Below are 15,000 nucleotides of genomic sequence, written 5' to 3' on the forward strand. Positions count from 1 at the left end.
AGCTTTACAGTCAGTGAAAAAAGCTAGTTGACGAACATTTGTCGTCATAGTTTAACACATTTAGAGGTTACGTTTAGAGTTGGGTTACTGATATAATACTCACTGAGGGTGCCACACCCAAAATAGCAGATATACAAGCTTGTAAAAGTTATTGTAAAAAAGTGGCATTCATGAAATTGCCGTGCTAAAATGCTGATGTCCTCACAAGTATAATAATATATAGGCATGCACGCGTGTATGCGTGCGTGCACACTGGGACGGGAGGGGCAAAGCCGTGGTAGCATACTAAAGGCACAGAGCGATGCTATCTGGTACTCCGAGCTAAGCCCCCCGCCTGCCCTACATTAACGCCCCTAAAACCCCATCGCCTGTCAATCACACACACACACACACACACACACACACACACACACACACACACACACACACACACAGAGAGAGAGAGAGAGACCGTTGCCAAGGGAGCAGAGTGATAGAAACCCCATAATATCCCCCATGTGCTCTGATCTTGGACTCAGGTGTGTGTGTGTGTGTGTGTGTGTGTGTGTGTGTGTGTGTGTGTGGGTGTGTGTGGTGGAAATCAAACAAAAGAACGACAGAAGAAGGGGGAGGATATAAGAGCGACAGGAAAGACAGACTGAAATATAAGAAGAAATAAGACCCTGAATGGATCTTTGAGCCATAACGGGAGACCAATTCTCTCTTCTTTTCAACTCGATGGCTATCTGTAGGGCGTGCACGTGCGCGCACGTGTGGCACGCACATGTGTGTGTGCGTGCCAAGTCCAATTTTAGCCTTCCTTTCAATGTCCCAGAAACACTAAAGCATGGACCTTTCTATGGGCCCAATCACTCATGCGCACACACACACAGACGTGTGGTCACATCATGTGACGGTCACATCATGCATAAAAATTAAAAATCAGTGAAGTGAGGGGCGCTCTTATCATTGTACATCATCATGACGTTACATGTCTATTTACTCAGACACTATGACATAAACTTGTCCATTCATTGTCAATGGGAATTTAATGTTTGTGTAGGACGGAAATAGACAATTTGCTCAGACACATGAAGTAAATTCTCCATTCATTGTCAATGGGAATTTAATGTTTGTGTAAGACGAAAATCTATGTGCACAAATAGCTGAATATATGAGGGCTAGCGCCCGTCTGTCTCCAGTGGGAGGAGGAAGTCAAACGTAAGTGCTGATCGCACGCTGTGTCGCTGCTGACTAACTGGCCAATCACAGCACGTCTTTTCCGGGACTTCCGTTTACATTGGCAAGCTTCCGCTTTGCTGCTGCTATGCTTCGCAAGGAATCTCAGGAAAGCTTGCTTCCATGTTGCCTTCCCTCGAGATACAGACGCCCCAGAGCCGGAATAAAAACCTTTAAAAAGTACGTAATAATTTATTCGTCTTACTTGTATGTCTATGACATCATGGCTCCGGCGCACACACACGCATCTCTACTCTCTCTCACTCATTCACTCATGCTCAGCATTAACTACATTGAACCCTATAGTAGACTGTGGATAATACGCTAAAAGTCAGCAAACATTCCCGGCAAAAATAGCACGTCTACGGGATTACAACGGTAAGAGACAGAGAGGTGCACCTGGGTGTTCACACAGCCTGCTTATAATACATGTGTCATCTTTAACAATTATAATACATGTTTCATTTCATCTGGTCTCTTCAGACTTGGATGGTTAGAGTGGCGTGACTACATACAAAGTCACTGCAAAGACGAGAAGTTGCGCCAGCGCCGCGAACGGGCGCGGCGCGAATGGGCGCGGCGCGAACGGGCGCGGCTCAAGCGGGACGAACCGAGGCGAATATTTAAATCCAAGTCTGAACGCACGTTTAAAGTAACACACGTTTCATTTCACCCGGTCTGTAACAGTTAGAGGGACGGTTCACCAATAGCGCCGCCTTTACCTTTCTGGAGGTCGATCTTAATCCTCTTGCCCGTCTTCTTGGCGGTGGGCGGGGGGGCCAGGACGGGGGCCGCCGGGGGGCTCTGGCTGCGCGGCCGGGGGGGGTCGGACGCAGGAGGGCTGGGGGACGCGCTGGGGGTCCGCTCCGTGGCGGCGGCGCCACCATGCCCAGGACGGAGCTCCGCTGGCGGGGGGTTGAGGACAGCTGGCGGCCCCGTGGGCTTGGGGCGGACGTCCGGTGGTCTCGCCTCCGGCGCCGCGTCCTGCAGGGTTACCCATAGTTAAAGGACCACTTCACCACTTTTCAACCTATGTTCATATAATTGGTCCTCACAAATGTTCACGATAAAAAAAAAATGTCACCATTTGGTTTCCTACTCGGTCTGTGTCTGATAGAAGGCCTGTCGATCAATCAATCAATTAAAAAAATAGTGAAAATAGATGATCTCCAAAATAAGAATGTTCCATGCTGCAGCGCATCCAGAGCTTTCTGCTATTATGTTATCTTGTTGAATCTCAGCCCTGACTACCCAATATGACAATATAAAAACTCAAACTAAACTAAAGCCACACCAAACTAGTAAACCTGCTACTACAAAATAAATATTAAAACTAACTAAACTCTAATAACCTTGGCGTCGTGCTTGGGGTCCGTTGTGGCGCGGAGCACGGTGGTGGGGCTGGAGGCGGGGTTGTGGGCCTCGGTGGAGAACAGCTGACCAATCAGGCTCTTCTCGTAGCGGGGCTTGTTGTAGACGGGAAGCACCTCCAGGCGAATCAGAGGAGCACCCAACGCCTGGCGGAACACTTCCTGGGACCTGGAGCGGTACACAGTGGGTTAAAAACACTTCCTGGGACCTGGAGTGGTACATGGTGGGTTAAAAACACTTCCTGGGACCTGGAGTGGTACATGGTGGGTTAAAAACACTTCCTGGGACCTGGAGTGGTACACAGTGGGTTAAAAACACTTCCTGGGACCTGGAGCGATACACGGTGGGTTAAAAACACTTCCTGGGACCTGGAGTGGTACATGGTGGGTTAAAAACACTTCCTGGGACCTGGAGTGGTACATGGTGGGTTAAAAACACTTCATGGGACCTGGAGCGGTACACAGTGGGTTAAAAACACTTCCTGGGACCTGGAGCGGTACACGGTGGGTTAAAAACACTTCCTGGGACCTGGAGTGGTACACAGTGGGTTAAAAACACTTCCTGGGACCTGGAGCGGTACACGGTGGGTTAAAAACACTTCCTGGGACCTGGAGTGGTACATGGTGGGTTAAAAACACTTCCTGGGACCTGGAGTGGTACACAGTGGGTTAAAAACACTGGAGTGGCTGTAGAAGTGTCTATACAGCAAAGTAGAAATACTCCGTTACAAGGCCAAGGACTTCATTAACACTAATTATGCTACTCCTAATCTGAGCTCTGGGCTTTAGTAATTCATAATCGTCTTGCTAATATTTAGCGTAAAGCAGAGCTCCCGGTCGCTAGGCATTGGGCAACGCTCTGCGAGTTCTGCTCTCCCAGAGGTGGCGGGCCGCGCGCAATGCCGGGACCGCAGACCTTTACAGACGCTTTTCTCTGAAATTGAAGCTCAGATTGAGCTAGATGCAACAAACGTGCTAATGTCAGCTCTTCAATACTACCGCGCGGTAGTATTGATTGATTATTGATTATTCAGAATGTCCCATTTCATGTTTTCAAATGTAAAAGGAATTCTTGAAAATAGCAGATCTACATGCTCACAATGTGTCGCATCGTGAGTGCAGTTTTAGTGATCATAGCTCGTTTCTATTTAGTTTTCGCCTGTGAAAAAAGGTAGTCGACGAACATTTTACACCTGAAAGAGGAAACAGTGTAACGAACGGACGGACGGAGGGACAGACAGACAGACAGACAGATGGAATGGAATAAAACAGAGTGACAGGCCTGAATGGCTCTCTTTATCAGACCCTGGGCTCTATTAACCCATTCAGGCCTGACCTCAAAAAATTAAAAAAAATATTCTAAATAAAAAATGGCAGACCTACAAGCTCGTAGCACGCCACTCGGTGGCACGCTATGAGCTTGTAGATCTGCTATTTTTCAATAGCTAAATTATAACAATGTTTAAAACACCAAAAGGGGTTCCCGTCCAAAAAGGGGTAAACAGGTAGTATGGCTGCTGTTCAAGGTCTCGCCAGTGGACCGTCCTATCAGATCGGAGGCTGGTAGTCTTGTGCGTGCGTGCGTGTCTCCTTGTACCACTATACTTGAGAGGACCAAAGTCACCAAACATCCACACAAGTATTGTAGTGTATAAGAAATGGACGTCACGACGAATGGCTGTTTGTTTTATGGTTAAAACATATATATTTCGAGTTAGTTTGACAAATTAGGAAATTACTCAGATTGGGGGTTAGTTAGTGGTTAGGCATTTAGGGGTTTAAGTTTAGGGGTTTGAGGGTGAATTGAATTATCACACTCTGAAAAAATGTCTGCTATTTTTCTGGCTATTTCCAATGTGGTCCTAACATTTTTATGGCCTCACAAGTGTATAATGTGTGTGTGTGTGTGTGTGTGTGTGTGTGTGTGTGTGTGTGTGTGTGTGTGTGTGTCTGTGTGTGTGTTTGTGTGTGCTTAAGCGTACAATAGAGTTGGTGTCAGGGTGGAAGTTGCTTTGTTCCTGTAGATGTGGAGCAGATGACAGACAGTGAAGAGGATTTGTGTCTGCCACCGATAAGAAAGCCGCAAAACCAAAGGGGGAAGTGAGTGACAGGTGAGGGCATGTGTGTTCACACACGCACGCACGCACGCACACACGCACAGGCCAATTTCGTTTGCCGCTGGGTGCGTGGTAGTCGTGCAGTAGCCTCGCGCTTAAGACATTTGAGCGGGAACTATACTTGCGTGCTGGTGTCATATGTTTGGAAAATAGCTGATCTCCAAGCTCACAATGTGTCGCGCTGGGACACGTTGTGCGCTTATACATCGGCTATTTTCCGCATGTGAAATGATGCGCAACACAGTATACAGAATGCAGCCAAAATACCCCACGGTTAAAGTAAGATTATTGTGGGCTGTCACAGCGTGGAAAGGTTGAGAACCACTGCACTAAATGGTTCCTAAATGCATAATACCAAACCCTAAACATAACATCTAAATGTCTACATTTCTCAACCCAAACCACAGTCTTATCCTCATTGTAAACCTGTAAACACACACACACACACACACACACAGGGGTACGTACTGCGCGAAGCTCTGGTCTATGAGCGGCGTGTCGTTGATCTGGACTATGCTCTCGTCTTCGCGAAAGATATTCTCTCTCCTGGAACGACTGTTCGCCTCCACTCCTTTGATGTGCAGGCCCAGCATGCTGCGACACGCACACGCGCACACACACACACACACACACACACACACACACACACACACACACGCACACGCCGTGTGAATAAACAAGTTATGAGTCCGAGATAACTTTGGAGATGGCAGATGGCTAAATAGGCCTATATGTATTGAGCTACCGGTATGTGTCTGTCTCTCTCTATTACTGCGTCTCTCTCTCCGTCACTTTGTTCCTGGCAAACATTCTCTCATCAATATGAACTCCAGTACCACATACAGAGTATACATAGAATGCACTAGAATAAGCAATGAGTTGTTCTTATTGAAGGACCACTTTCAACCGATCTCCATATAATATGGTCCTCACTATGTTGTTCATGACGACAACATAGTTACCTTGGGCCCAGTAGGGTCCAGTTAGGGTCCTCTAGTCTACTGTGTGATGAGGACAGAGTGCTTACCGCCCGCTGAGTGAGGAGCAGTAGGGAACCACGTGGATCCCCAGGGGTCCCTTGTCCCCCGACAGTTCCACCGTCTTGGTCAGGGAGCTGTTCCACAGAGGAAGACACAATGACCGTTATACACACCTGATGTACAACGCACACGCGCACGCACACGCACACACATGCACGCGCACACACACGCATGCTCACGCACACACACACACACACACACACACGATTGTGTGTCACAAACGATTTACAAGCCGAGCTTGTAAATCTGCTGTTTCCGATGTGTGGCACGGCTGGGCGTTCACACAAAACAGAAGCAATCGTCAAAACTCCCCCAAACCCCCCTCCACACACACACACACACACACACACACACACACACACACTTAACCCCGCTCGCCTCCGAGCACTTCAAAATCCATTCACGCTATTCGTTTTGTTCTTTCCTCGAGGCTACGCGATAGACAAACAAATTAGCTTACAGTGAGCCCGGCCAAGGAAAGCAAAGGAGTGTGTGTGTGTGTGTGTGTCTGTGTGTGTGAGGTCACAGGTGGCCACTTTAGCCTTTATCTAGGCACTGCTGGAGCTCCAGATCTAGCCCGTGGACAAAGGGCAGCGACGGGTACGCCAACGCACGGCAGAGACAGATAGCAGCGTCTGTGTGGAGCACCGACTGGACAGAGCGCTTGGCTTATAAGCGGCAGATAAACCAAGACAATGCCACAGGACGACAGCTGCTTCTGTACGGATGGCAAACACTACAGAAGACCTGTGGGATATATATAGGGGCTGACACCAGATACCGCAAGATGACAGGGTACCGGTGAAGTGGATGCTGTGTGTGGCTGCGTGTGTGTGTGTGTGTGTGTGTGCGTGAGTGCATGTGTGCGACATGTTGTGACGTGTGTGCGTGCATGCGTGCGTGTGTGCGTGCGTGCATGCATGTGTGCGTGTAACGTGTTTGCGTGTGTGCGTGTGTGCGTGGGTGCGTGCACTTGTATTAGTATATTTGCGAGGGCCGAATGTTCCAAGCAGTGACTATGAAAAAACATGGCAAAATGGCTGATATTGGGTTTAACAGTGTTTCAACCGGTCAGCCAAATAAGATATCGGCAATACTGAATCACGCTAATTGTAAATATGTTCTTGAGGATTTGTTTTTGTTTTGTGTCTAAAGCCATAGTTAAGGTACTTTGGCTTTGTAGGACACTATAGTACAAATAAGCATTGTGATTTGCCAGGTCCTCAAGAGAAATTGTTGGTTTACTATTTAAAAAGATTTACAATTAGGAAGAAATTCTTGTTCAGGTACTCCAGTTTTAGGTGATAAGGTGACCACCGAAACTACAACATGCCGCCACGCATGGTAAGCGACTCACCGCTCACCCCAACACATGTCTTGTTTTTACTAACCACCGTTTTGTATGGACAGGCCTTAGAGGTTCGGGGTTAGGGGCTGTAGTTATGCCTGAAGTATACAAAAAGTAGTTCGTCTGCAATTTCAGCTTCCGGATTAGAATGAAAAAAAGACAAATCACAAATGGCATAAGTAACTTCACCAGGAAAAGATATTCATTAAAAAAAACGTCAAAAAAACATCGCAATGGAGTCTTACCGTCACCACAATACGTGTACATATCACAATTTAATATTGCGATATATGATGGCATGATATCTTGTATAGTGAGAACTATACTATAAGTAATGTCATTCTCTTTTTTCTAGAGGGCCAATCGTTTCAGTTGCTGTTGGTAGTCATGGCTGCCAGTTCCCACTGGATATCGTGTGGCAGTTCCGAACTGTCCAGATCACACTGAATAACCGCTAGCTTGCAAAGCGTCTTCAGACTAGGACTTAAGTCTAAGACGTAGAGGTCGTCACGGTCTTCTCTCACACTGTCTCTCCCGAAGAAGATGATGTGATTTCCCACCATGCACCAGGCCCGCCTGTAAATCTGCGACGGGCTGCTGCCCTTGGGCTCGACGCTCCGCCAGGAGAAGCTCCCCGGATTGAACCTCCACAGGCCGTTGACGGTCCGCTCCAGGTCGGACGGCTCGCTGCTGAACATGTACAGCACCCCGCCGTGGGCGAAGGCCGAGTGCCACCAGCGTCGCTCCGGAAGCTGCGGGTAGGGCGCGCCCAGCCAGCTGTCGGCCTGCGTGTCAAACACTCTGATGTGGTTGTTCCCGAACACGAACATGTCGGTCCCGATGATGGTGGCAGAGTGATACTTCACGGCGGGCGGCGGAGTGCCCCCAACGTCGATGGAAGTCCAGGCCATCGTGGCGGTGTCCAACTTGTGGATGTCGTTGGTGCATCCCTTCAGCCGGTATCCTCCGTAGATATACATGACGCTCCCCAGGACGCAGGCCGAGTGGCACTTCCTCGCCTCCGGGGCGGTCCCGGAGACGTCGGGCACGAACCACTGGTGGGCGTCGACACGAAACCCGTACAAGATGTTGCAGTACGGAAAGTCCACGGTGCACTTCATCCCTCCCCAAACGTAGATGGTCTCCTCTATCAGCACGGCCGTGTGACCACAGCGCATGGAGGGCACCTCATCGAGGTGACGTTCTCCCATTCCGCTCGTCGCCACCGCCGGGGGTAACTTCAGCCAACGCAAAGACACTGTGTTGAAGACGAGCACGTCGATGCGATCCAGCGGAGAGAGGCTGTAGCCGCTGATGCCAAAGAAGTACACCTTGCGCGCAGCCGCCGCAGCAGCAATCTCGATCCTCTTAGGCTGCCTCTTCAGGTGCACCGTCCAGCGGAACATCTTGTCCCGTTGATCAAGCTAATTCATCAATTCTTCTTCAAAGTTCAAGAGGCTTGTTGCGTGTGTGCTACTACTTATATAGGTTTCAGTGGCAAAAACGTCACGCAATGTTTGAGCAATTGGTTTGGGCCGATCAAGTAAGCCCACGACTACTGAATCTGTCCAAAACTACAATATTATATTTTGCAGAAGCCTGTCTGTTCCAAAACTACAATATGACGTCATTCAGAGGCCTGTCTGGTCCACATGAACCACTGATCAGTTTTCTGCCCCCTCAATGTCGTAACTCTGTCTTACTCAATGGCTCTGGTATGGTCCAAAACCACAATATTATGTCATTCAGAGGCCTGTCTGGTCCAAAACTACAATAATAATGAAATGCATTTATTTTTTTGGTCCTGGTCCAAACCTACAATAGGACGTCATGCAGAGGCTTGTCTGGTCCAAAACTACAATATGACGTCATGCAGAGGCTTGTCTGGTCCAAAACTACAATATGACGTCATTCAGAGGCTTGTCTGGTCCAAAACTACAATATGATGTCATTCATAGGTTTGTCTGATCCAAAACTACAATATGACAACATTCAGAGGCTTGTCTGGTCCAAAACTACAATATGATGTAATTCAGAGGTTTGTCTGGTCCAAAACTACAATATGACGTCATTCAGAGGCTTGTCTGGTCCAAAACTACAATATGATGACATTCAGAGGTTTAGTGAGAGCCAGTAAGGGACAAGATTTTGGGACATGTGGCGTGTTCCTGGTGTTGTAGATATGGTTCAGACAGCTTCCCAGAGAGTGGGAGAGGTTTAAGGGTTGGATCAGGCTTTGACGGCATGATTGAGTGGTTGACGTACACAGATTGCAGGACCAATCATTTGACATATATTATCAAGGACATACAAAAACAAAAATCACACTTGTGTGAAGTGAGGGGCGCCCACTGACGTCCTACGTCGTCGTTTAGTGCCCTAAACAGACTTTAACGTCCATAGACTTGGCTGCCATATATGACGTAATTTCCGGAATCCAGCCGAACTACGAAAAATATATATTACAGAACAAAAAGAAATAGCTAACAAAGACAAGGACGGAGCACAAAAGCGCTCAAGTCCCAGATGTATGAGTTGCGGGGAAGCGACCGGGGACGGTGCACAGATCATTATGAGCACGCTCTTCTGTCACTGTCACTGCACCCTTGTTAACCTCTGCAAGGGTCACGCGACACACACACACACACACACACACACACACACACACACACACACACACACACACACACACACACACACACACACACACACACACACACACACACACACACACACACACACACACACACACACACACACACACACACACACACACACACACACACACACATCATTTGCATTCTTGCCACCACGTGTAGGGCACGCAATCGCAATTACTCACCTTCCAGTGAATAGGATTTACATGCATATGTGCGTGCGCACGCACACGTGTCACATTTACATGTAATGGAGAGTATAGCTCCATCTATACTGTACGTGAGCAACCTACCCAAGCCTTTTTTCTAATTTACTGCGTGCACACACACACACACACACACACACACACACACACACACACACACACACACAGCTCCTTAGATGTGTCCCATTTGCATTCAGAAGATAAAGAAATAGTGGCTTGTTAGTTTAAAAAAAATGAAAGAAATGACAGCAAAATAGGTTTAAAAAAAATCACACTTGTGTGAAGTGAGGGGTACAGCGAGCGCAGTATATCAGCCAGGTGACGTCTTACGTTGTAAATTCACTGCCACCAACATTAAAGTCCATAGACTTGGCTGGCCTATGACGCAATTTTTGGAAAGCCATGCATTGGAGAGGGTATACCTTTTTTTTATCCAAAGAATTTGCAACCCTATAGGGGACACGGGGAGAACATGCAAACTCCACACAGAAAGGCCCTTTCGCCAACCCCGCCTCGGGTATGGGCACTGATGACGCGGAGGAGAGAACACGCCCCCTGTGCCCACAGAAACTACGGAATCCACAGCTTTCCCCCAATAGCAGTGTTCTGCATTGAATCCACAGCTTTCCCCCAATAGCAGTGTTCTGCATTGAATCCACAGCTATCCCCCAATAGCAGTGTTCTGCATTGAATCCACAGCTTTCCCCCAATAGCAGTGTTCTGCATTGAATCCACAGCTTTCCCCCAATAGCAGCGTTCTGCATTGAATCCACAGCTTTCCCCCAATAGCAGTGTTCTGCATTGAATCCACAGCTTTCCCCCAATAGCAGCGTTCTGCATTGAATCCACAGCTTTCCCCCAATAGCAGCGTTCTGCATTGAATCCACAGCTTTCCCCCAATAGCAGTGTTCTACATTGAATCCACAGCTTTCCCCCAATAGCAGTGTTCTGCATTGAATCCACAGCTTTCCCCCAATAGCAGTGTTCTGCATTGAATCCACAGCTTTCCCCCAATAGCAGCGTTCTGCATTGAATCCACAGCTTTCCCCCAATAGCAGTGTTCTGCATTGAATCCACAGCTTTCCCCCAATAGCAGTGTTCTGCATTGAATCCACAGCTTTCCCCCAATAGCAGCGTTCTGCATTGAATCCACAGCTTTCCCCCAATAGCAGTGTTCTGCATTGTCGTGGGGAAGAGTGTGGGGGCTGAAGGGGGGGGGGGGGGGGCTTCAGGTGTCACCATGGCAACCGTGTGACGGACAGGCGAGCAGGGTAAAGAAGTGGAAATTAACTCCCATCATGCACTGGGGGTCAGGTGAAAGTGACACAGCCGCATGGCGATCACGCACGGGAAAATGCACACACACACACACACACACACACACACACACACACACACACACACACACACACACACACACACACACACACACACACACACGAAGTGACTCAGAGGTCCCGGTGCACCATCTAGACCTGTCATCCAACATAGATTTCCATTTGATGTTGATAAGGCCAACAGTCAGTGCTGGAAAAAGTACTCGCATTTGTTACTTAAGTAAAAGTAGCAATACTGCAATGTAGATGTGCTCTGTTACAAGTAAAAGTCTGGAATAAAAAATGTATCGAGTAAAAGTACAAAAGTATATATTGAGTAAGGTATCAACATATAGCTACTTAAAGTACCAAAAGTAGAAAGTAGTCATTATGCAGAATATCCCATTTCACAAATCTTAAAAATGTGTAAAATGTAAACAAAAGAAAATAGCAGATATACAAGCTCACAATGTGTCGCAACGCGACAGAAAGCTGAGCCATTTCCACTCACAAAAAATATATATTTTAAACATATTGTTCAATGTTGTTTTCTGCTAAAGCAACAAGCTATACCGTATGTAGTATAGGCTGAGACCAATTTGAATTACAGTATAGGACAACGTTGTGCGACTCGAAAGGCAACCTGGAATCTGGAAGGAGGCGGGGAACCTGCTTCACACCTGGAACGTTTTTTCAGCGCTTCCTTTTGCAACAGAAGTCAACAGTCTGGCTCAAAAGACTATGTCAAACACACACACATGCGCGCGCACCCACACACACACACGGAGGGAACAAAGACCAGCAGAGCGCTAATCCCATCACTTCTCAGACATTCGGTCATGATCTGTCTGCCGCTGTGTTTGACGTAACATGCGCGCACGCACACGCACACACACACACACACACACACACACACACACACACACACACACACACACACACACACACACACACACACACACACACACACACACACTTACCTAAAGTTAACCTGGTTCATCTTGACAGTGTTGGGGTCGGGCCGGAGTCTATCCAAAGCACCTTTCATCACATGGTCGGAATCCTACAGAAAATGCACACACACACACGGGTCAAGCCATTGCATTATGAATTGAGACACAGCCACCCACACACACACACACACACCGACCCACAGAGCAAAGACAAATCCTCAACTGTTGCCCCCTCCCCGTACACTACTCACAAGTACACACACACACACACACACCAGTTAACACGAGGACCACCGGCGACCGGCCGGCCAGACGGACGATCCGTGGACCACCAGCATCAGTCACCGAGAGAGAGACCACCGACGCTCCCTATCCGTCTGTCCATCTATCTGTCCCATCATTTACTCACTTCATCCCGTCTTTGTGGTGGGCAGGGGGGGGGGGGGGGGGAGTTGGGTGTGTGGGGTATTTTTTAATGGCGTTGAAAACAACAGCCACGGCAGGGGGAGGGGGAGGGGCGGGGCGAGCGTAAAAATAAATAGGAGAGCGTACCGGCGGACGGAAAGGCAAACACGACGGAGACGTCAGACGGGACGGTACACAGCGGGGGGGAAAAAAACAGAGAGAGAGACAGAGAAAGAGAGAGACATGTGCACAAAGTGATAGAGAGACACAGAGAGACACACAGAGAGAGAGAGAGAAAACGCCTTAAAAAAAGACCCCGGCTAAAGGGGTGCAATTAGGCTCTTCTGCCCTGTCACTTTCATTGTCTCACCAGGACTAATGGGACATGCACGGGTGGCGGCTTGCCGGCTTCACCCTCTGCTCCCCGCCCACCACACACACACGCACACACACGCACACGTTATATAACAGAGCTTCAACCACATGTAATAAATATCGCCTACATAAGCACACGTACAACATAACAAATATTGGCGTACACAAATGATTTCAATAAAAAATGTGTGTTGAGTGAGAAGGATTCACACACACACACACACACACTGACCCACTTATGTGTAGCATGTGATTATCCCTCCATTGGGCCACATGTTAGAGGAGGTGGCTCTATTGTTGTCCGGCATCTCCCCTCGCTCTGTTACACACACAGAGCGGAGGGGGTGTGTGTGTGTGTGTGTGTGTGTGTGTGTGTTATTGTGGGCACATGACGTCTTGCGCTGTCAATGTTTGTTTTAACTGCTGCCCTAAACAAACATTAAAAAGGACTTAAAAGGACATTCGATTTACTTCGCAAATGCTCTAAACAAACAAATGGGCGCAATGTTCAAAAGCCATGCATTGGAGGGGCTTGCGCCCCTCAAACACAACGCTGTGACCCAGGGCTAGTGGCTGTGACGTCAGGACCTCGGTACTCTGTTTGTGTGGAGCAGAATAAATCATAGGGGCTCCCTGACACTAAGGGGGGGGTCCGGTACCAAATATGTATCAATTTGGGAGTCCTTGACCTGAGACCGTTTGAGAAACACATGGTCTACACAGTGAAGGGTCATGTTTCATCTGAACACAGGTGGAAGGAGCATTCCCTATAACGTTTCAAAATGGCCCGAACAATGTTGTGGTATTGCTATGAGAAATGAGGTGTGCGTGCGTGCGTACATGTGTGTGTGTGTGTGTGTGCAGTGCATGATCACAGTTTTCTTGCACTCCCTGATCCCTGTCAAATTCATCTTGTCGACCGACTGCCTCACTCTCGCTCTCGCACACACACACACCCACACACACACACACACCCCTCGTACAGGTCATTCAAACACCAGGGCAGAATGGAACATACATTATAATAGACAGCACTCTGGCCTGGATAGACTTACTGCACCATTGCTTCTCTCGTGTTGAAAATGTGCAGCAGGAGAGGAGAGGAGAGGAGAGGAGAGGAGAGGAGAGGAGAGGAGAGGAGAGGAGAGGAGAGGAGAGGAGAGGAGAGGAGAGGAGAGGAGAGGAGAGGAGAGCCCTAGCTGATCCTCAGAGTAACTAATCTTTGTGTTAGATTAGCAAAAAATTGCAGATCAACAAGCTTGTAGATTTAATTATTTCCTCCATGCCTGGGTGGGAGAGCACAGGAAATGTGGCCTAGGAGTGGGAGTGAACCATTTTTGAGGGGGAGAGAGAGAGGGGGAGGGTGGGGGGCAGAGGGGCAGAGGGAGAGAGAGAGAGGGGGTGGGGGGAGGGGGAGAGAGAGAGAGGGGGGGGTGGGGGGCAGAGGGGCAGAGGGAGAGAGAGAGAGGGGGTGGGCGGAGGGGGAGAGAGAGAGAGGGGGGGTGGGGGGCAGAGGGAGAGAGAGAGAGGGGGTGGGGGAGGGGGAAGAGAGTGCGAGCGCGAGAGAGAGAGAGGGAGAGAGGGAGAGAGAGGGAGAGAGGGAGAGGGAGAGGGAGAGGGAGAGAGGGAGAGAGAGAGAGAGGGAGAGGGCGAGAGCACACAGAGGTTTAGCTATCTTGGTGATCATATCATGCAGTGAGAAAAAAAAAGAAGAAAATCAATTAAAGGGACAGATCGCATATTTATCACTGTATTGGACTTAATTACAGCTTATCTTGCTTTCAATAGCTCCTTCAAGATGGACGACAGTGTGTGTGTGTGTGTGTGTGTGTGTGTGCGTGTGTGTGTGTGTGTGTGACACAAAGATAAGGGAGAGAGAGAGAGAGAGGGAGGTGCACTGTAGTGATGATACAGCGGACGAGTGCAGATGAAGTGATACTGTATTGATCGCCCGAATGGAAGTCTATCAGGTCCCACACTCAATCTGCTCACGAG

General features: G+C 48.5%; 1 protein-coding gene across 1 annotated transcript in view; it reads right to left on the bottom strand.

The window, feature by feature from the left end:
- Window positions 1-15,000, bottom strand: part of LOC308311672 (partitioning defective 3 homolog B-like) — a 201,851-nt gene that overhangs the window by 142,252 nt on the left and 44,599 nt on the right. The window contains exons 5-9 of the mRNA XM_080758462.1: window positions 12,253-12,335; window positions 5,733-5,819; window positions 5,174-5,299; window positions 2,571-2,757; window positions 1,941-2,202 (exon numbers count right to left, since the gene is read on the bottom strand). Of these exons, the coding sequence (XP_080614588.1) occupies window positions 1,941-2,202; window positions 2,571-2,757; window positions 5,174-5,299; window positions 5,733-5,819; window positions 12,253-12,335 (745 nt within the window). The remainder of the gene's footprint in view (window positions 1-1,940; window positions 2,203-2,570; window positions 2,758-5,173; window positions 5,300-5,732; window positions 5,820-12,252; window positions 12,336-15,000) is intronic.

Source organism: Protomyctophum bolini (assembly GCF_963924005.1).
Source record: "Protomyctophum bolini genome assembly, chromosome: 24".
NCBI lineage: Eukaryota > Metazoa > Chordata > Actinopteri > Myctophiformes > Myctophidae > Protomyctophum > Protomyctophum bolini.